At 48.1% G+C, this 20,037-nt stretch overlaps 2 protein-coding genes across 6 annotated transcripts in view; both read left to right on the top strand.

Annotated features, from left to right (window-relative positions):
- Nucleotides 1-15,891, top strand: part of PRPF8 (pre-mRNA processing factor 8) — a 35,453-nt gene extending 19,562 nt beyond the window's left edge. The window contains exons 25-43 of the mRNA XM_082443389.1: nucleotides 6,395-6,642; nucleotides 6,744-6,923; nucleotides 7,126-7,261; nucleotides 7,377-7,546; nucleotides 7,722-7,851; nucleotides 7,966-8,112; nucleotides 8,311-8,471; nucleotides 8,776-8,967; nucleotides 9,966-10,203; nucleotides 10,341-10,469; nucleotides 11,369-11,482; nucleotides 11,567-11,740; nucleotides 12,026-12,219; nucleotides 12,951-13,190; nucleotides 13,289-13,430; nucleotides 14,665-14,805; nucleotides 14,940-15,079; nucleotides 15,185-15,387; nucleotides 15,561-15,891. Coding sequence (XP_082299515.1) covers nucleotides 6,395-6,642; nucleotides 6,744-6,923; nucleotides 7,126-7,261; nucleotides 7,377-7,546; nucleotides 7,722-7,851; nucleotides 7,966-8,112; nucleotides 8,311-8,471; nucleotides 8,776-8,967; nucleotides 9,966-10,203; nucleotides 10,341-10,469; nucleotides 11,369-11,482; nucleotides 11,567-11,740; nucleotides 12,026-12,219; nucleotides 12,951-13,190; nucleotides 13,289-13,430; nucleotides 14,665-14,805; nucleotides 14,940-15,079; nucleotides 15,185-15,387; nucleotides 15,561-15,715 — 3,234 coding nt within the window. The 3' untranslated portion in view covers nucleotides 15,716-15,891. The remainder of the gene's footprint in view (nucleotides 1-6,394; nucleotides 6,643-6,743; nucleotides 6,924-7,125; nucleotides 7,262-7,376; nucleotides 7,547-7,721; nucleotides 7,852-7,965; nucleotides 8,113-8,310; nucleotides 8,472-8,775; nucleotides 8,968-9,965; nucleotides 10,204-10,340; nucleotides 10,470-11,368; nucleotides 11,483-11,566; nucleotides 11,741-12,025; nucleotides 12,220-12,950; nucleotides 13,191-13,288; nucleotides 13,431-14,664; nucleotides 14,806-14,939; nucleotides 15,080-15,184; nucleotides 15,388-15,560) is intronic.
- A 557-nt stretch (nucleotides 15,892-16,448) lies between these two features.
- On the top strand, nucleotides 16,449-19,978 carry RILP (Rab interacting lysosomal protein). 5 transcript variants are annotated; one of them, XM_082443555.1, is made up of 8 exons: nucleotides 16,457-16,865; nucleotides 16,938-17,031; nucleotides 17,117-17,223; nucleotides 17,312-17,557; nucleotides 17,810-17,955; nucleotides 18,322-18,444; nucleotides 19,124-19,213; nucleotides 19,476-19,978. In XM_082443555.1, the coding sequence occupies exons 1-8, from the start codon at nucleotides 16,638-16,640 to the stop codon at nucleotides 19,618-19,620; spliced, it is 1,179 nt and encodes a 392-aa protein (XP_082299681.1). In that variant the 5' UTR covers nucleotides 16,457-16,637; the 3' UTR covers nucleotides 19,621-19,978. The 5 variants fall into 5 exon arrangements, with proteins under 5 accessions (XP_082299680.1, XP_082299684.1, XP_082299682.1 ...); XM_082443554.1 differs by lacking the exon at nucleotides 19,476-19,978 and having other exon boundaries at nucleotides 16,449-16,865; nucleotides 19,124-19,469; XM_082443558.1 differs by lacking the exons at nucleotides 19,124-19,213; nucleotides 19,476-19,978 and adding an exon at nucleotides 18,556-18,979 and having other exon boundaries at nucleotides 16,451-16,865.
- Nucleotides 19,979-20,037: the final 59 nt, after the last annotated feature.

The following is a 20,037-nucleotide window of genomic DNA, read 5'->3' as shown; positions in this document are numbered from 1 at the left end:
CCTTATACTTTTAATCTGTGTCATTATAATGAAAGTTAACTTTTTATAGATTGCATTTAATTGGTTCTTGCTTTTTAAATTCAGTTTAACAATCTTTGCCTTACAAATAGTCTAAACACTCCAATTAAGTTTAATATGACTGTCAGTGTCGTTGAGTTTAAATCTGCCATCTTGTTCTCTGTTCTTTATTCTGCTTTTTTCCTCTTTTCCTGCCTTCTTTTTTATTTATTTTTTAAACAGGAGAAAATCAAACGAAAGTTTCATAACATATATATGTGGGAGAGACCCAGGAAAACTAACTCATTTTTCTGCCTCCTTTTGGATTGAGTGGGGTTTTGGTATGATTTTAATTTATCTCCACACTTTGCTTTTATTAACTACACTTCTTTGTTTTTTATTGGTTGCTCTAGGGTTTACAGTATATATCTCTGAGTTACTGTGACCACTAGTCTACTATCACGTTACATATTGTACAAGAACCTTTCAATAATATACTTTCATTTTCCTCCTCATTCTTTGTAGTGTTTGTGTTTTTTTGTTTGTTTTGTTTTTGGTTTTTTTTTGGCCACGCCCCACGGCATGCAGGATCTTGGTTTCCTGACCAGGGATCAAACCCGTGCCCCCTGCAGTGGAAGTGAGAAGTCTTAACCACTGGATGGCCAGGGAAGTCCCTGTAGTGTTTTTGTCATATGTTTTAACTGTACCTGTATTATAAATGCAGTGATACTTTGTTACTGTTTTGGCTTTAAACAGCCTTTTTATTTATCTTTTACAGAAATTACAAAATGAGAAAAAAATGTCTTTTACATTTTACCCACATACTTACTATTTCTGGTGTTCTCCATTACTTTATGTAGATCCAGATTTCCATTTGGTATTGTTTTCCTTCTGCTTAGAGAATTTCCATTAACGTTTCTTGTAGTAAAGGTGTACTGGCAATGAATACACTCTGCTTTTGTTTGTCAGAAAAAGTGTTTATTTTGCCTTCATTATTTTTACTGCAGCTTTACAATGTTGTTAATCCCATCTGTACATTTTAAAATTTCAGATATTGTAATTTTTATCTCTAAAAGTTTCATTTGGGTCTTTAACATCTTCTGTTTCTTTCCTCATTATGTTCATGTTTTTCTTTATGTACTCAAGCATAATTATAAAACGTTTAATAGCTGTTTTAAGGTCTTTGTCTACTCATTCCATCATCTGTTGTTTCCAGGTCTGTTTGTACTGATTGATTTTTCTTCTGTTTATGGGTAATTTATTCCTACTTCTTTGTATGCATCCAGTTTTTGATTGGATGCTAGAAATTGTGTAATTTATATTGATTTATGGATTTTGTTATATTCCTTTAAAGAGTGTTGGGTTGTGTTCTGGTGTACAGTTCAGTAACTTGTGGTTTAGTCTGATCCTTTTGAGGCTTGCTTTTAATTTTAAGCTTCTTGGTTCTAGTGAATCCAGAGCACCCTTTCTTCTGGGGCTAATTTATCTCCACTACTAAGTTGATAACTTTCTATGGCCTATACCTAATTCACATTTATTACAAAGTCTCTGTATGGCTGGCGAGAACACAAACTGTTGTCAACCTTATGTGAGCTGTGGGACTTGTTCAGCTTACTGATCTGGTGGTGGTTCTTTCTTTGACCTCGGAGGTTTTTTGTTTTTTTGTTTTTTTAACATCTTTATTGGAGTATAATTGCTTTACATTGTTGTGTTAGTTGCTGCTGTATAACAAAAAAATATGAAATGATTCACGAATTTGCGTGTCATCCTTGCACGGGGGCCATGGTAATCTTCTCTGTCTTGTTGCAGTTTTAGTGTATGTGCTGCCGAAGCAGGCACGACCTCGGAGTTTTATAGCCTGCAGATGGATCCCTTCACGGGTCTTCAAAGATCTCTCTCTCTCTCTTTTTTTTTTTTTTTGTTGTGCTGTGCAGCTTTTGCAGTATCTCAGTTCCCTGACCAGGGATTAACTGGCGCCACAGCAGTGAAAGCCCAGAATCCTAACCACTAGGCCACCAGGGAACTTGCAGATCTCTTTCTTTTTTTTTTTAAGTATAACTGACTTACAATATTATGTTAGTTTCAGGTAAACAATATAGTGATTTGCTCTTTTTACACATTACAAAATGATCACCAGGATAAGTCTAGTTACTATCTTTCACCACATAAAGTTATTATAATATTCCCTATACTGTACATTACATCCCCATGACTTACTTATTTTATAACTGGAAGTTTGTACCTCTTAGTCTCCCTCATCTATTTCACTCATTCCCCCACCCTTCCAAGTATCCGTGTTGTTGCAAATGGCAAGATTTCATTCTTTTTTTATGGCTGAGTAATATTTCTGTGTGTGTATGTGTATATACACATACCACATCTCCTTTATCCATTTATCTATCAATAGACATTTAAGTTGCTTCCATTTATTGGCTATTGCAAATAATGCTGCAGTTAACATGGGGATGCACATATCTTTTCGAATTAGTGTTTTTGTTTTCTTCAGATAAATACCCGGGAGTAGAATTGCTAGATTGTATGGTTGTTCTATTTTTAATTTTTTGAAGAACTTACATACTGTTTTTTGTAGTGTCTGCACCACTTTACAGTACCATCAGTAGTACGCGAGGGTTCCCTTTTCTCCACATCCTTGTTAACGCTTGTTACTTGTCTTTTTGATATAATAGCCATTCTGACAAGTGTGAGGAGACATCTCATTGTGGTTTTGATTTGCATTTCCTTTATGATTAGTGATGTTGAGCATCTTTTCATGTGTCTATTGGACATCTTTATATCTTCTTTGGAAAAATGTCTCTTCAGCTCCTCTGCTGAATAGACATTTTAAATCAGGTTTTTGTTTTTGGTTTTTTTTTTTTTTTATGTTGAGTTGTATGAGTTCTTTGTATTGGGTTGGCCAAAAAGTTCATTCAGGTTTTCCCATAAGATGTGGAAAAACCTGAACGAACTTTTTGGCCAACCCAATATTTTGTGTATTAATCCCTTATCAGATATATCGTTTGTAAATATCACCTCCTGTTCAGTGGGCTTTCTTTCTATTTTGTTGATAATTTCTTTTGCTGTGCAAAAGCTTTTATTTATTTATTTATTTTTGGCTGTGTTGGGTCTTCGTTGCTGCACAAGGGCTTTCTCTAGTTGCATCCAGCGGGGGCTACTCTTCGTTGAGGTGCACAGGCTTCTCACTGCAGTGGCTTCTCTTGTTGAGGAGCACGGGCTCTAGGCATGCAGGCTTCAGTAGTTGTGGCTCGCGGGCTGTAGAGCACAGGCCCAGTGGTTGTGGCGCACGGGCTTAGTTGCTCCGCGGCATGTGGGTTCTTCCTAGACCAGGGCTCAAACCTGTGTCTTCTGCATTGGCAGGCAGATTCTTAACCACTGCACTACCAGGGAGGTCCCTCTTCTAGGAGGTTTATAGTTTCAGGTCTTACATTTAAGGCTTTAATCCATTTTGCCTTTATTTTTGTATATGTTGTGAGAAAGTCCAGTTTGATTCTTTCGCATTAGCTGTCTGGTTTTCCCAGCTCCGTGTGTTGAAGAAGCTGTCTTTTCCCCAGTGTATATTCTTGCTTTCTTTGTTGTAGGTTAATTGACCATAACAGCATGGGTTTATTTCTGGGCTCTCTGTTCTGATCCATTGACCTATGGGTTTGTTTTTGTGCCACTACCATACTGTTTGAGTACTGTAGCTTTGTAATATAATTTGAAATCAGGAGGTGTGATACTTTCTGCTTTGTTCTTTATCAGGATTGTTTTGGCTATTCAGGGTCTTTTGTGTTTCCATACAAATATTAAAATTATTGGTTCTACTTCTGTGAAAAATGTCTTTGGTATTTTGATAGGGATTCCATTGAATTTGTAGATGGACTTGGGGGTGTGGTCATTTTAACAATATTCTTTTTTTTTAATTTTTATTTATTTATTTATTTATTTATTTATTTATGGCTGTGTTGGGTCTTCACTTCTGTGCGAGGGCTTTCTCTAGTTGCAGCAAGTGGGGGCCACTCCTCATCGCGGCGCGCGGGCCTCTCACCACCGCAGGCTCTCCTGTTGCGGAGCACAGGCTGCAGACGCGCAGGCTCAGCAATTGTGGCTCACAGGCCCAGCCGCTCCGCGGCACGTGGGATCTTCCCAGACCAGGGCTCGAACCCGTGTACCCTGCATTGGCAGGCAGATTCTCAACCACTGCACCACCAGGGAAGCCCTCTTTTTTTTTAATGTATTTATTTTGGGCTGTGTTGGGTCTTCGTTGCTGCGCACAGGCTTTCTCTAGTTGCGGCAAGTGGGGGCTGCTCTTCATTGCGGTGCGTGGTCTTCTCATTGCGGTGGCTTCTCTTGTTGCAGAGCATGGGCTCTAGGCGCGTGGGCTTCTGTAGTTGTGGCATGTGGGCTCAGTAGTTGTGGCTCGTGGGCTTAGTTGCTCCGTGGCATGTGGGATCTTCCCAGACCAGGGCTCGAACCCATGTCCCCTGCAGTGGAAGTGCGGAGTCTTAACCACTGGACTGCCAGGGAAGTCCCTCACCAAGTTCTTACAGTTTTCCAAGTACAGGTCTTTTATCTCCTTGGATTGAGTTATTCCTAGTTGTTGTTTGGTTGGGTTTGGTTTGGGTTTTTTTGGTTTTTTGGTTTTTAGATTTTTTTTTTTTTCCTTGGTCATACCCTGCAGCATGTGGGATCTTAGTTCCCCAACCAGGGATTGAACCTGTGCCCCTTGCATTGGAAGCGTGGAGTCTTAACCACTGGACCACCAGGGAAGTCCCTGGTTTGGTTTGGTTTTTTGATGCAATTATAAATGGGATTGTTTTCATAATTTCTCTTTCTGATAGTGTTCAGAAATGCAATAGATTTCTCTATGTTAGATTTGTATCCTGCCATGTTACTGAATTCATTGATGAGTTCTGATAGTTTTTTGGTGCTGTCTTTAGGATTTTCTATGTATAATATCATGTCATCTGCAAACAGTGACAGTTTCACTTCTTTCCAATTTGGAATTTTTTTTTTTAATATATTTATTTATTTATTTATTTAATTTATTTATTTTTGGCTGCATTGGGTCTTTGTTGCTGTGCGTGGGCTTTCTCTGGTTGCAGCGAGCGGGGGCTACTATTTGTTGTTGTGTGAGGGCTTCTCATTGCAGTGGCTTCTCTTGTTGTGGAGCACAGGCTCTAGGCATGCGGGCTTCAGTAGTTGTGGCACGCGGGCTCTAGAGAGCGCAAGCTCAGTAGTTGTGGCACATGGGCTTAGTTGCTCCGCGGCATGTGGGATCTTCCCAGACCACGGCTCAAACCTGTGTCCCCTGCATTGGCAGGCAGATTCTTAACCACTGCGCCACGAAGGAAGTCCCTGGATTTCTTTTTCTTGTCTGGTTGCTGTGGCTAGGACTTTCAATAATATGTTGAATAAAAGTGGTGAGAGTGGGCATCCGTGTCTTGTTTCTGATCTTAAAGGAAATTCTTTCAGCTTTTTTTTTTTTTTAATTTTTTGGCTGTTCTGCATGGCATGTGGAATCTTCCCTGCACCACCAGGGAAGCCCAAATTTATGTTTTTATTGAAATGAAATTCACACTTTTAAAGTATACAATTCAGTGGTTTTCATTATATGCATAAAATTGTGCAGCCATCACCACTAATTCCAGAACATTTTCATCACCCCACAAAGAAACCCTATACCCATTAGCGGTCACTCACTCCCCATGTCCCTCCCTGCCCCAGTCCTCTGGCAACCCCTAGTCTACCTCCTGTCTGTATGGATTTGTTTCTTCTGGACATTTCATATAAATGGATCGTGTTATGTGACCTTTTTCATCTGGTTTCTTTCACTTAGTATAATGTTTTCAAGGTTTATCCATGTTGTAGCATACATCAGTATTTCAGTCCTTATCGTGGCTAAATATTCCATAATATGGCTGTACACAATTTTATTTATTTGTCAGTTGTTGGACATTTGGTTTTTTTCTACTTTTTGGCTATTATGAATAATGCTTTTGTGAACATTTGTGTATGCATTTTTGTGTGGATATATGTTTTTATTTCTCTTGGGTATATACCTAGGAGTAGAATTGTTGGGTCATATGGTAACTCTCTTTAACCTTTTGAGGAACTGCCAGGCTGTTTCAATGTGGCTGCACTATTTCATATTCCTACCAGCAGTATATGAGAGTTCCATTTTCTCCACATCCTTGTAACTATCTTATAGCCATTGCAGTGGGTGTTAAGTAGTATCTCATAGTGATTTTGATTTATACACACTTCCCTAATGACATTGAGCGCAAATCTTTCTTGAGAACTAGGGAGAATATAACTAATTGTATCTGGTGGTTCCTAGCCACATGCCCTGTCCCTGCAATGACTTATCTATAATTTACTTCTTTTTCACTATCTTCAGATTGTGAATAAGTGGAACACAGCTCTTATTGGCCTTATGACATACTTTCGGGAGGCTGTGGTGAACACCCAGGAGCTCCTGGACTTGCTGGTGAAGTGTGAGAACAAGATCCAGACACGAATCAAGATTGGCCTCAACTCCAAGATGCCGAGTCGCTTCCCCCCTGTCGTGTTCTACACCCCTAAGGAGTTGGGTGGACTTGGCATGCTCTCAATGGGCCATGTGCTCATCCCCCAATCTGACCTAAGGTAGGACTTGGCTGAAAATCTTGCTAGACCCTGAGGGAAGGGGATGTTTCTTTATTTTCAGTTTTTATTTTTTCTCTAATCTTGGTTGTGTCCCCAAACAGGTGGTCCAAGCAGACAGATGTAGGTATCACACACTTTCGTTCAGGAATGAGCCATGAAGAAGACCAGCTGATTCCCAACTTGTATCGCTACATACAGCCCTGGGAGAGTGAGTTCATTGATTCTCAGCGGGTCTGGGCTGAGTATGCACTCAAGAGACAAGAGGCCATTGCGCAGAACAGGTGGGCATCCAGGAGGGCATAGCAGTCCTGTTGAGGGGGGTGACCTTTGAGTCCTGCCTGGAGGTCAGGAGTAGAGCATGCCGTATTTTTATGGAGTCAAGGAAGTAAGTTGTATGTCTGACCCAATTTATCCTTGGCCAGGGAGGAATGCTGGACTCTTCATATGAGTATTTGTTTAACTTTGATCTTTTTTCCTTGGCAGACGACTGACCCTAGAAGATCTAGAGGATTCATGGGATCGTGGCATTCCTCGAATCAACACCCTCTTCCAGAAGGACCGGCACACACTGGCTTATGATAAGGGTTGGCGTGTCCGAACTGACTTTAAGCAGTACCAGGTACGTGGAGGGGATAGTGGAGAGATTTTCCCTGAGTTAGGAGAGTCTGTGGCCGTGCTGGGAACCTGGAGCAGTGGGCACCCAGAAGCTTCACTGTACCTGCCTTGCCATCTAGGTTTTGAAGCAGAACCCTTTTTGGTGGACACACCAGCGGCATGATGGAAAGCTGTGGAACCTGAACAACTACCGTACAGACATGATCCAGGCCCTGGGTGGTGTGGAAGGCATTCTGGAACACACTCTCTTCAAGGGCACTTACTTCCCTACCTGGGAGGGGCTTTTCTGGTGAGGACTCTGTTCTCCCCTTACAGTGACCTCTCACACGTCACAGCCCTCTGAGCTCATCCCTCATGTGCTTTTGTGTTCTACTGCGGTGTTGCCCACACAGCCACCCCAGGTGGTCAGCAGTGCTCTGGGGGATGGCAGGACGTCACTTTACCTGGTCTCTTCTGCTTCCCAGGGAGAAGGCCAGTGGTTTTGAGGAGTCTATGAAGTGGAAGAAACTAACCAATGCTCAGCGATCAGGATTGAACCAGATTCCCAATCGTAGATTCACCCTCTGGTGGTCCCCGACCATCAACCGAGCCAACGTGAGTGTGATTGATAGACATGGGAGATGGGAAGCTAAAAACAAGGGTTTCTACTTCCTTAATTATGTCCTGAGAACCTCTCGGTCTCTAGTGTCACTCTCTTTTTCCTGTCAGGTATACGTAGGCTTTCAGGTGCAGCTGGACCTGACAGGTATCTTCATGCACGGCAAGATTCCCACACTGAAGATCTCTCTCATCCAGATCTTCCGAGCTCACTTGTGGCAGAAGATCCACGAGAGCATCGTTATGGACTTGTGTCAGGTGGGCTAGAATTGAGGGGAGAGGATGCCACAAAAAGTCAAGTCAGCTGTCTCTTTTGGGTATGGGAAATCCACCCTCAGAGCTCCAAGGATGAGACTTCTGTTGTGGTCCCAGGTGCCACATTATCTTAAGTTCTATAAGCCCTCATTCTAAGTGGGCTTCCATAACCAGTCATAACCTTTCCATCTTTGCCTCCAGGTGTTTGATCAGGAACTGGATGCACTGGAAATTGAGACCGTACAAAAGGAGACAATCCACCCCCGAAAGTCCTATAAGATGAACTCTTCCTGTGCAGATATCCTGCTCTTTGCCTCCTATAAGTGGAATGTCTCCCGGCCCTCATTGCTGGCAGACTCTAAGTAAGTGCCTTACGACCCAGCCCTAGGCATCTAAGAAGCTTAGTTTTACTATTCTAGCAGCACTGCTTTAGAAATTGTCCCTGGCTGCCTTTCTTTCTAATTTGAAACAAGTTCTGCCCCTGATTCTGTCAACACCCTCAGCCAGGTCTCCTAATTCTATGGTGGGTCTTGCTGATCTGGAACAGGCAGAGGGGTTGGTTTTGAGATTTAGACATAGTGATTGAGAGTTCTTGTGGTTCTGGGGATATTGGTTGTGCCAGTGTCTTCCTGGAAGCCTAGACTCCTGACCCCTTTCCACCCTCAGGGATGTGATGGACAGCACCACCACTCAGAAGTATTGGATTGACATCCAGTTGCGCTGGGGGGACTATGATTCCCATGACATTGAGCGCTACGCCCGGGCCAAGTTCTTGGACTACACCACAGACAACATGAGTATCTACCCTTCACCCACAGGTGTGCTCATTGCCATCGACCTGGCCTATAACCTGCATAGGTAAGTTGAGGCTCAGAAGCATGTATTGATATTTTTCATCAGCCCCACACTTTATTGTATTTATTTATTTATTTTAATTTTTATTTATTTTTGGGCGTGTCGGGTCTTAGTCACGGCACGCAGGATCTTTGTTGAGGCATGCAGGATCTTTTGTTGCGGCACACGGGCTCTTCGTTGTAGCACGCGGGCTTCTCTCTAGTTGTGGTGTGCGGGTTTTCTCTAGTTGTAGCGCGCAGGTTCTAGAGTTTGTGGGCTCTGTAGTTGTGGCGTGTGGGCTCTGTAGTTTGCGGCACGCAGGCTCTCTAGTTGAGGTTCAATGATGAAGATGGCCCCATTGAGAGGCTTGGTGGTCAAGTTCCCTTCGAAGGTCTAAGGAATGAGTGAGAGCTCAGTAGTTGTGGCACACGGGCTTAGATGCCCCGTGGCATGTGGGATCTTAGTTCCCGGACCAGGGATCGAACCCGCATCCCCTGCATTGTAAGGCGGATTCTTTACCACTGGACCACCAGGAAGTCCCTTAATTTTTATTTTACATTGGAGTATAGTTGATTTACAATGTTGTGTTAGTTTCAGGTGTACAGCAAAGTGATTTAGTTATATGTATACATATATATATTGTTTTTAGGATACTTTTCCCATATAGGTTATTACAGAGTATTGAGTAGAGTTCCCTGTGCTATATATACAGTAGGTCCTTGTTGATTATCTATTTTATATGTAGTAGTATGTATACGTTAATCTCAACCTCCTAATTTATCCCTCCCCGCTGCCCCATACTTTAATATACACGTGTTTTTTTAGTTTGCCCAGGTGAGGTGAGGTTGGCCGTTTCCTCCACTGGGGTCACTGACTCTTTCTTCCCTGCCTCTACGTACGTGAGCAGGCACTCATTCTCAGCCTGGCCAACAGCCTTTTCTTCCTCTGTAGAGTCGCAGTTTGCCTTGTTCCTGGGACTGCCAGCCTGGTCTTAACCTTTCTTGCCTCTTCCACCCTCACAGTGCCTATGGAAACTGGTTCCCTGGCAGCAAGCCCCTCATACAGCAGGCCATGGCCAAGATCATGAAGGCAAACCCTGCCTTGTATGTGTTACGTGAACGGATCCGTAAAGGGCTGCAGCTTTATTCATCTGAGCCCACTGAGCCCTATCTGTCCTCTCAGAACTATGGTGAGCTCTTTTCCAACCAGATTATCTGGTTTGTGGATGACACGAATGTCTACAGAGTGACTATCCATAAGGTGAGAGTTAGATGCAGCGTGCGGGTGTGGGGCTCTGTATATGCCTGTGGGAGGGCAGCCGGGCAAGTGTGTGCATATTGGGAGGAAGGTGGGCTGGTTGTGTCTAGACTGTGCTAACTGATGTCATCATTCCTTAGACCTTTGAAGGGAACCTGACCACCAAGCCCATCAATGGGGCCATCTTCATCTTCAACCCACGCACAGGGCAGCTGTTTCTCAAGATAATTCACACATCTGTGTGGGCTGGACAGAAGCGTTTGGGGCAGGTGAGCATGTTAAAGGGTGGAGAGGCTGTAGAACCTTGCTGCCTCTTACTCTTTGGTATGTGGGGGGGGGGGGGTGTATGTGACAGAGAGAATCTCCTGTTTCTCTCTTTGTAAGATTGAGGACATCTCATTTAAACTTTTTTCCTGAATTACTTAACTTGGGAAGTGTTCTTCTATAAGAGGTCCAAGAATATTTGAGGTCCTTCATTACCTACGAGCTGGCGTCTCTGCTTCTTGAATCTCCTGTCTCTAACCTATCTTGAAGAGGGCTATGAAAAATCATCTTTCTAAAGGGAACAAGCACTCTTAAAATGTCATTTTCACCAAATCTCTTCTCCTCCTCAAAGCCTTTGGTAGCCCCTTTCTTTTTGCTGAATTAACTTTTTGGTTTCCTAGATACTTAATATCTGGTTGGCCTGTAACCTGTCCAGCCACAGTTCCTCTTCCTCTGTAGCACGGTTCCTCTGGCAGTCAGTCCAGGATCCTGGTATCCCAAACCCTGATGAGCATCTCCACCTCTGTGGCTTTGCTTTATAGGTCTTTGCTTCTAGAATGAACTCTTCTCTTCTGTTAATCACTGTCTTACTCATCCCTTAAGACTTCTTTCTTTGTGCAGCTTTTTATGACCTTTAGCCTTAATTTCTTTTGTCCCTGACATAGCGTGTATATAATCAAATACTAGCTTGTGGCACTGTGTGAGCTTTGTCTGGCCAACTAGGTTGAAATACCCTTTGGGGCAAGGCCATTGGACGTTTTTTCTGTACCTCTGAAGTACCTAACATTCAATAGCAGTGTGCGATAGAAACATAGTCTAATTGTTTTAAGACTAGGATTTTTTGTTCTAGTTGACCTGGGAGGGTGGGGACTCAGTTTCCATGTTCTTCTCTCTTGCTTTTTAGTTGGCTAAGTGGAAGACAGCTGAGGAGGTGGCTGCCCTGATCCGATCTCTGCCAGTGGAGGAGCAGCCCAAGCAGATCATTGTCACCAGGAAAGGCATGCTCGATCCATTGGAGGTGAGAGGTGGTGAATGAGGTAGAAGGAAAGAGGGCTGAGACCTGCTGGTTCTGTTTCTAAACTTGGACTTGATCTTGTCTCAGGTGCACTTGCTGGACTTCCCCAATATTGTGATCAAAGGATCAGAGCTCCAGCTCCCCTTCCAGGCTTGTCTCAAGGTGGAAAAGTTTGGGGATCTCATCCTTAAAGCCACTGAGCCGCAGATGGTTCTCTTTAACCTCTATGATGACTGGCTCAAGACTATCTCATCTTACACGGTATGAAGCCACCTCACGAGAAGGGAGGGTCACTCTAAGAGGAGTGGGTTTGGGGTCACAAGAAGGTCCTGTGCCTTAGCTTTTCCCACAGGCCTCTTATGGGGCCATTTTCACATCTTCAGCCTGTGCATGGGCCAGTGACTCTGCGTATCAGGTTGACTCATGGTGAGGGGAGCACCGTAGGGTTTGAAATGGGTTCTTGGGTCTCCTGAAAGGATAGGATGGAGGAGAGGGGAAGAACATCAAGTAGCTGACCTCCTCCCATGCTGCCACATCTCTCCCCAGGCTTTCTCCCGCCTCATCCTGATTCTGCGTGCCCTGCATGTGAACAACGACCGGGCGAAGGTGATCCTGAAGCCAGACAAGACTACGATCACAGAACCACACCACATCTGGCCCACTCTGACTGACGAGGAGTGGATCAAGGTGGAGGTGCAGCTCAAGGACCTTATCTTGGCTGACTATGGCAAGAAAAACAAGTGAGCAGTGGTGGGGATACAGATGAGAGATCCAAAAAGGGTAAAATGGGTGGCTCAGTATATGCCTTCTGGGTTTTTTGCAACATTTTAAGCTCAGAAGTTTCTCAAGAAATTGTCCTGGAGATGCCTATAGAGGAGAGGTAGGTAGGCAGTGTCTTCAGATGGTGTAGGAAGTGTCCACGTCTCAGGGCTCGGGCTGACACTTGGGCGCTATTCCTCAGCAGAGGCACTGTTGCCATTTTGAATGGGGCATTTCCTTACTGTCCATACATTACAGGAAGTTCTAACATCCCAGACCCCCAGGTACCACAGCTAATAACACAACACACACACACACCTTCCTTCTCTCTCCTTCCCTGTCATTGTGGCAACCAAAAATGTTCACTGAGTAAGGGTGCGGACACACCAACTGTGATTGAGAACTTGTTCTAGGATTTCCGTTTTTGAGAGTTTTTCCGGTTCCAGGGCACTTTTTGTTGAGGAAAAGTGGGAGGTATGAATGCTGAGCAGGTTTGAGCATGGCTGAAAGGTGTACAGGCACAGGGCCAGCCTGGGATGTGACAAATCTTATCCGTATTAGTGTATTTCCACTTCACACTTCAAGTGTCACTTGAAGATTATCTGGGGTCAGAGTATGGGCTCTCCTGTCCCACCAAGTTACACCTTGCCATTGGGGCATAAGTGACCAAGGGGAAGGGATCCTTGTGGTGTGACCCACACTGTCCCCACAGTGTGAATGTGGCATCACTGACACAATCAGAAATTCGAGACATCATCCTGGGTATGGAAATCTCGGCACCATCACAGCAGCGGCAGCAGATAGCTGAGATTGAGAAGCAGACCAAGGAACAGTCACAGCTGACTGCAACCCAGACTCGTACTGTCAACAAGCATGGTGACGAAATCATCACCTCTACCACCAGCAACTATGAGACCCAGACTTTCTCATCTAAGACTGAATGGAGGGTCAGGTAGTATAAGGGGCAAGAGGGGTAAGGACGGAAAGGCCTACTGATGCTACCTGAGGTGCTTGAGTTGAGAAATGCCAACATTCCCTACCTGCTTTTAGGGCCATTTCTGCCGCCAACCTGCACCTAAGGACCAATCACATCTATGTTTCATCTGATGACATCAAGGAGACTGGTTATACCTATATTCTTCCCAAGAATGTGCTTAAGAAGTTTATCTGCATATCTGACCTTCGGGCCCAAGTGAGTATGTTTGTTCAACTAGGCCACAGTGTGTGCCAGGCATTTTATGTGCCTAAAACTCACCTGAGATTTCCTGGAACTGGAGGTGCTGGTTTTGAAATTGATAGATGAGTAAATATACAAGGATAGCCAAAACAGGGAGGAGGGTTTCGGCCCCCACCAGATACCAGAACATTATAAAGCTGTGGCAATTGAGAAATGATGTATTATTGGCCTAGAAGTTATTGGAAGAGGATATATAGTCAGAAACAGATTCATGTGTATATAATAAATGTGTTGTATCACTTGAGGATCCCACTTCATCTGTGGGATTAAGCGTGCCTTATGATACTGAAACAGTCAGCAAAAGGAGGCTTGATCCCTGCCTCTTAGCACTTACAGAAGTCAAATCCAGGTGGAGTACAAATCTGAACGTAAAATACTAAACTGTAGTAGAGTATTAGAAGAAAATGTTTATCGTCTTAAAGTTAGGATAACCTTCTTAAACACAAAGCCATCATCAAAATTAATAACTTGTGCCTGACAAAGGGTACCACAAAAGACAAACTAAAAACAGGAAGAAAATATTTGCGTAACTCTAAGATATAGTGGGTTTGGATCTAGAATAGGGAATTCTCAGAAGTTGATTTTTATAAAAGACAACTGTAGAAGAATGGGCAAAGGAGTATGAAGGTAGTTTAGAAAAGGAACTAAAGGTGGAAAATATATGAAAAGATGGTCAACTTTACTAGTAATCAGGGAGAATCATATTTTATAAAATACCAATCTGTGGCCTCAGTTTGGTGAATTTGAAGATTGTTAGTATCCTGTGTTGGGTGAGTTTATAGGAACACAAGTTTTCTTACTTTGTTCATGACAACGTAAAATTTAAAGTACTGCCGAGTGCTGATTTTATAGATGTGTTCAGTTTGTGGAAATGCATGAGCTCTGTGCTTGTGTGCTCATTTGTTTATGGACACTGTACTTACATACCTAAATAATCAACTGGGGAATGTGTGAGCAGTGCCGATTCCTGGACCCCACCCAAGAGATTCTGATGTGATAAGTCTGAGATGAGGTCCTCGTTTAGCATTTTGAATGAGCACCCCCAGGCGTTTTTGATGCAGGAGATTCTGACCACATTTTGAGAAACTCTGTCCTTGTTCTTGGAGAAGGGAATTAAACACAGGGCTGACAGCCCCAAATCTGGGCTGGTACTAAGAATCTCTTTGGTTCTTGACACCCTTGTCTCCAGATTGCAGGGTACCTCTATGGGGTGAGCCCACCAGATAACCCCCAGGTGAAGGAGATCCGCTGCATCGTGATGGTACCACAGTGGGGCACTCACCAGACTGTGCACCTGCCTGGCCAGCTGCCTCAGCATGAGTACCTCAAGGTTAGCGGGGGTGTGGGAGAACCGGGGCTTTCTGCTCTCAAGGTGGTGGAGGGAAGGCAGGGGTGTTACTCTCACGGGTGCGATTCCTGTCTGCAGACGGGGCTCTAAATAGCTTTTCACTGCTCTACCCACAGGAGATGGAACCCTTAGGTTGGATCCACACTCAGCCCAATGAATCCCCCCAGCTGTCACCCCAGGATGTCACCACCCATGCCAAGATCATGGCTGACAACCCATCTTGGGATGGCGAGAAGACCATTATCATCACCTGCAGGTGGGGTTGGGCCGCCTTGGGAGGAAGTACGATGGGGCAGGCATTGCAGGCCAGGGCCCAGGAATGGTGGCCTGAGCGCTGACTCTGTCCTCACTCCTCTTGCAGTTTCACACCAGGCTCCTGCACCCTGACAGCCTACAAGCTGACCCCCAGTGGCTATGAATGGGGCCGCCAGAACACAGACAAGGGCAACAACCCCAAGGGCTACCTACCCTCGCACTACGAGAGGGTCCAGATGCTACTGTCAGACCGCTTCCTTGGCTTCTTTATGGTCCCTGCCCAGTCCTCATGGAACTACAACTTTATGGGTATGTGAGGCAGGGTGCGGGGTGGTGGCGGGGCACACAGGAAGGTGGGGTTGGGGTTCGGCCATCACCCTTTAGCACTTGGGGCCGGACTCTGGTTTGGAGATGGCCCAGGACCCAGCAGGGTGAGAGGCAGGTGGACCTTGTCAACACTGGCCCTTTCCTTCTACTCCAAGGTGTTCGGCATGATCCCAACATGAAGTATGAGCTGCAGCTGGCAAACCCCAAAGAGTTCTACCACGAGGTGCACAGACCTTCCCACTTCCTCAACTTTGCTCTCCTGCAGGAGGGCGAGGTCTACTCTGCGGACCGAGAGGACCTCTATGCCTAGTTGTCTCCTCACCTCCTGCTTCAGACTCCCCAGAGGCCAGAGCCTTTTACCCTCACAGACAAGCTGGTGACATTCAGCAGCTTGGCCCCTTTTTCCTCTTATTTTGTGCTTATGTTGTTGACCTCGTGGTGACTTGTAATTCTGAACAAAGTATAATAAATTTTGTATAAATAGGAGTTTTTGAGTTTTTTTTTTCCCTCAGCTCGAATTCTGGGTGTAAGGATGGCAGAGGCCAGACTTGTTCACAGCAAGCTGCTGGACTGATCCTTGAGGCTCCCCTGATACTCAAGAGCTATGGGGGTAAATATACTCTAAACTCAGAGAACTGAAGGGGACTTGGGCCTTCACACTCCTGCTGCCATGATGACATTTGCCAATTTCCCTCCAAAATACTTGGAAACACCGCTTTTCAACATCTCTTGGAGCAGTCTGCAGCTGTGGTGCCCAGCCTAGCCCTTTAAGCTTTGTGTCACTCTCAATCTGTCTTGGAAGCAGGCACATGGCTGGACAGTTGGCTGCCTCTGGTTGAGGCCAGTGACAGCTCTCCTACCTCTCACCTCTTGCCTGGAGAGTTGGCAGCCAAGTCAGGCCCCATGACTCCGGACACAGGGGTGGAGCCTGGTGTGGGCACTGGGGGGAGGGCTTGACGAAAGTGACCACTTACAGCCCTGAGCCTCAGCTCCTGGACACCTGGCTGGAAGTTGGCTGTCCTGCTTCCTGTGACCTTGGGGGCTTGAACAGGACAGGGAGCAGGGCACTGAGACTCTCCTTCCCCAGCCTTTTTCCCTTAATCCCTCCTCCCTTGTCGCTTCTACCCCGCCCTCTACCGTCCTAAACTGCTTCCTGGGCCAGGACTGGTCGGCCTTTTCCTTCCCCAGTTGTGGGGAGGAGGGTGTCGCAGCCCTAGTCGCCTTCGGGGGACATGGAGCCCAGGAGGGTGGGGCCTGGGGCGCACTGCTGGGGGCCTCGGGTGGCCGCGGGGTCGGGGACGGCTGCGGAGCTCGTGTACTACCTAGCGGGGGCCTTGGGCACTGAGCTGAAGGAGCTGGCGCGCCGCTTCGGGCCGGAGGCGGCGGCCGGGCTCGTGCCGCTGGTGGTGCAGGCGCTGGAGCTCCTGGAAAAGGCGGCTGTGGGGCCCGCCCCGGACTCGGTGAGTCACGGCGCCCTCCCTTAGCCGCCCGCGGGCTGGCGGGCCCCGGCCCTGACGGCGCGGCCTCTCCAGCTGCAGGTATCCGCGCAGCAGGCCGAACTCGAGCTGCGGCGGCTGCGGGAGGAGAACGAGCGCCTCTGCAAAGAGTTGCGCTCTGGGCCACAGGGTGAGTGCGGGCCTGCCGGGGCCCGGGGGCCGGGAGGCTCAGGGCCTCTCCCCGCGGGCCGCCGCTGAGAACGCCCCTTCCTCAGAGGAGCGCGCTCTGCTGCGGCAGCTCAAAGAGGTGACCGACCGCCAGCGGGATGAACTCCGGGCGCACAACCGCGACCTGCGGCAGCGCAGCCAGGAGACGGAAGCGGTGAGGGCAGGGCGGGGCGACGTGCGGGGGCGGGGCTCTCCCGGCCCTCCGGCGCCCCGCCCACCAGCCCCCTTTGCTCTGCCCACAGTTGCAGGAGCAGCTGCAGCGCCTCCTGCTGGTGAATGCGGAGTTGCGGCACAAGCTGGCCGCAGTACAAACCCAGTTGCGCGCCGCGCGGGACCGCGAGAGCGAATCAGAGCGGCGGCGCGAAGCGACCTTGGAGCCCGCGCCAGAGCAGGCGCAGGGCCAGGCCGCGGCGCCCGGGTGCGAGCAGAGGCAGGAGCCCGAGACGGCAGCCGCGGGCACAGGAGCCCCGGAGACCCATGAGGACCGGGTGAGTGCCGGATGAGGTCAGGGACCGGTCCGGCACTCGGGAAAGGTTTGCTGTGCTGCGTAGTTAGGGCCACCGGGAAGTTGGAAGGTGGCACGAATGTGCGACCCCCTCCGGCCTCCGCCCCCAGTCTCAGCCAGAGCACCGGTCTGGCATCTATTGTAGCGCCCTGGCCTCCCAAGTCTCCCTGCCAGTCACCCTCTAGCGTCCCTCTCCAGCCGAGGCGCCCCCCTGACCAAGCCTGTCCTTCCGCAGGTGGATGCGCTGCCGCCGCCAGGACGCCCCCCCAAGGTAGGGCAGTGCGGCTTCAGTCGAGAGGAGGTTGAACAGATCCTTCAGGAGAGGAATGAGCTCAAAGCCAACGTGTTCCTGCTGAAGGAGGAGTTGGCCTACTTCCAGCGGTGAGGGCGCAGGACAGGGGTCGGGAGGCTCGGGGGCACCACTTGCACCTGTTCCCAGGCCTCGGTTCACCCTCCTCATTCTTTGGGTCATCGATATAGCCACGCTGTCGTGTGCCGGGCACTGGAGGACGAGAATCACAAAGCCCCTGCCCTCCTGGAACTTCTTCCACATGGGGTGGGCCATTGCAAAGGGTCACAGCAGCCATCAAGGAAGTATTCCTAGGAGGGGTGACATCTAAACTAAGGTCGGGGGGTTAGCAAGGCAGAGTGTTTCCAAAAGGGGGAACAACATGCACAGGTACTTGGGACGAGACCTACTCTTGGCATCCCCACTGCTTTTTCTCTGCCCCTCCCCCTCCTCTGTAGGGAGCTGCTCACAGACCACCGGGTCCCCGGGCTTCTGCTCGAAGCCATGAAGGTGGCTATCAGGAAGCAACGAAAGAAGATCAAGGCCAAGATGTTAGGGACCCCAGAGGAAGCAGAGAGCAGGTAAGTCCCTGCCTCCATTCCCACTGAGCCTGGTCACCTTCTGAGCCTGTTGCCTCAGACTGTACCTGTCACCCCAATCTAGTCACACCTTGAGCCTGTCACCTAACTTAGTCACTTCTAGAACCTAACCTGGCCTGGTCACCCCCTGAGCCTGCCATCCTGAGCGCACCACCCTTCTCTCTGGATCGCACTGCTCCCACCTGCCATGCTCCCCGTACATCCTGCTGAAGAAACCTGCTAATTCTGCTTCTCCACAGTCAGTTTTCGGTTTCTTGTCTTGGCTGCATCTGTTTGTTCTCAGATGGGTAAGGCTGTATCTGCAGTCTTGTCAGGGGCCTGCTGTGTGTCAGGCTAGAAAATAAAAGCCTCAAGAGGGCACTTCCCTGGCGGTCCAGTGGTTAAGACTCCGTGCTTCCAGTGCAGGGGGCACGGGTTCGATCCCTGGTCGGGGAACTAAGATCCCGCATGCCGTGGGGCACGGCCAAAAAGAAAAAAAATCCTCTAGTTGTCCTCCGTCGCCCCTGCTTTTCCTTCTCTCCAGCTTTGGGGGCCCTGAAGTCACTTTGTCCTCCCCTGTCTGCTCCTGGGGGCTGCACAGAAGGCTGAACATAGCTGGAGTCCCGCTGTCCCTCAGGGCCTTGACAAATGACCCTCACAACTCCTCTCTCCTCTGCCTCAGTGACGATGAGGATGGCTCATGGCTCCTGCTCTCCAGGGATAAGGGAGACCACCTCCAGCCCCCACCCCCTGAGTCCAGAATACAGAGTTTGTATGTTGGGGGAAGAGGAAGGACAAATGTGGTGGGAGTGGAGGGACCCCACCTTTCCCGCTCCACTGCTGCTCACCCAGCCGCCCCGAGCTCTGAGCATGCCCGTCCCCTCCCGCTCCTCTGGTGGCCCCTTGACCTCCCCCTGCCTCATGCTGCCCTTTCGTCCTCTTGAGTCCCCTTTTTACAGCACCCCCTGCCTTCGGCCCCTATCTTTGACCTCCCTGGCATCCAGGCTCAGAGCACCTCTTGGCTCTCCCCGCAGCTTGGGCCTGTGGTATCGGGGTGAAACCGAGGCCCCTGAAGCGGAGGCCGGCATTGCGGCTACCAGCGAGGTACGGGGAGGAGAGGAGGCTCCACAGCCACCGCACGTGGAGCCTGTGGGCAGCCTGACAGCCCCCAACTCCTGACCGGCCCTGCTCTGCTCTCGATGAATATCTTCATCTGGGGTCCCAGCTGCCCCAGAGGCCTGACTTCGGAGTCTGTCTGGGGGTGGATGTGTGACCTCAAATGAGGACAGGGCTCCCTCCTTCCCCGCCCTCCCCGGGCTCTTTTCTAACCCTGGCCTGAGCCGGGGTGTGACGGGGAGCTCAACCTACCTTCCTTCCTGTATCTCTGTGCCAAGCCTCCAGGGCCAGATAAAAGTGCTGCTTCTGTGAGTTTCAGTTTCCCCATCCATGAAATGGAGAGTTGACTACCTCCCTCCCAGGTGTTTGTACGGATGGCCTAAGCTAATGTAATAAAGCAACTGCCCGTGATACCCAGAAACTGCTCCATGTCTGTCTGTCAGTGGTCTGCCCCGGCCCAGCTCTGCCAGGAAGTTCCCC

The sequence above is a fragment of the Balaenoptera physalus genome (assembly GCF_965194825.1).
Source record: "Balaenoptera physalus genome assembly, chromosome: 20".
NCBI lineage: Eukaryota > Metazoa > Chordata > Mammalia > Artiodactyla > Balaenopteridae > Balaenoptera > Balaenoptera physalus.
This window is presented reverse-complemented; position numbering and strand designations above follow the sequence as displayed.

What these genes read in the sequence shown, in the direction of transcription:
- RILP (XM_082443554.1), top strand. Translation starts at nt 16,638, where the DNA reads ATGGAGCCCAGGAGGGTGGGGCCTGGGGCGCACTGCTGGGGGCCTCGG. An exon ending in GTTGCGCTCTGGGCCACAGG is followed by an intron (nt 17,032 to 17,116) that starts GTGAGTGCGGGC and finishes CCCCTTCCTCAG; the next exon opens with AGGAGCGCGCTCTGCTGCGG. An exon ending in CCAGAGGAAGCAGAGAGCAG is followed by an intron (nt 18,445 to 19,123) that starts GTAAGTCCCTGC and finishes CCTCTGCCTCAG; the next exon opens with TGACGATGAGGATGGCTCAT.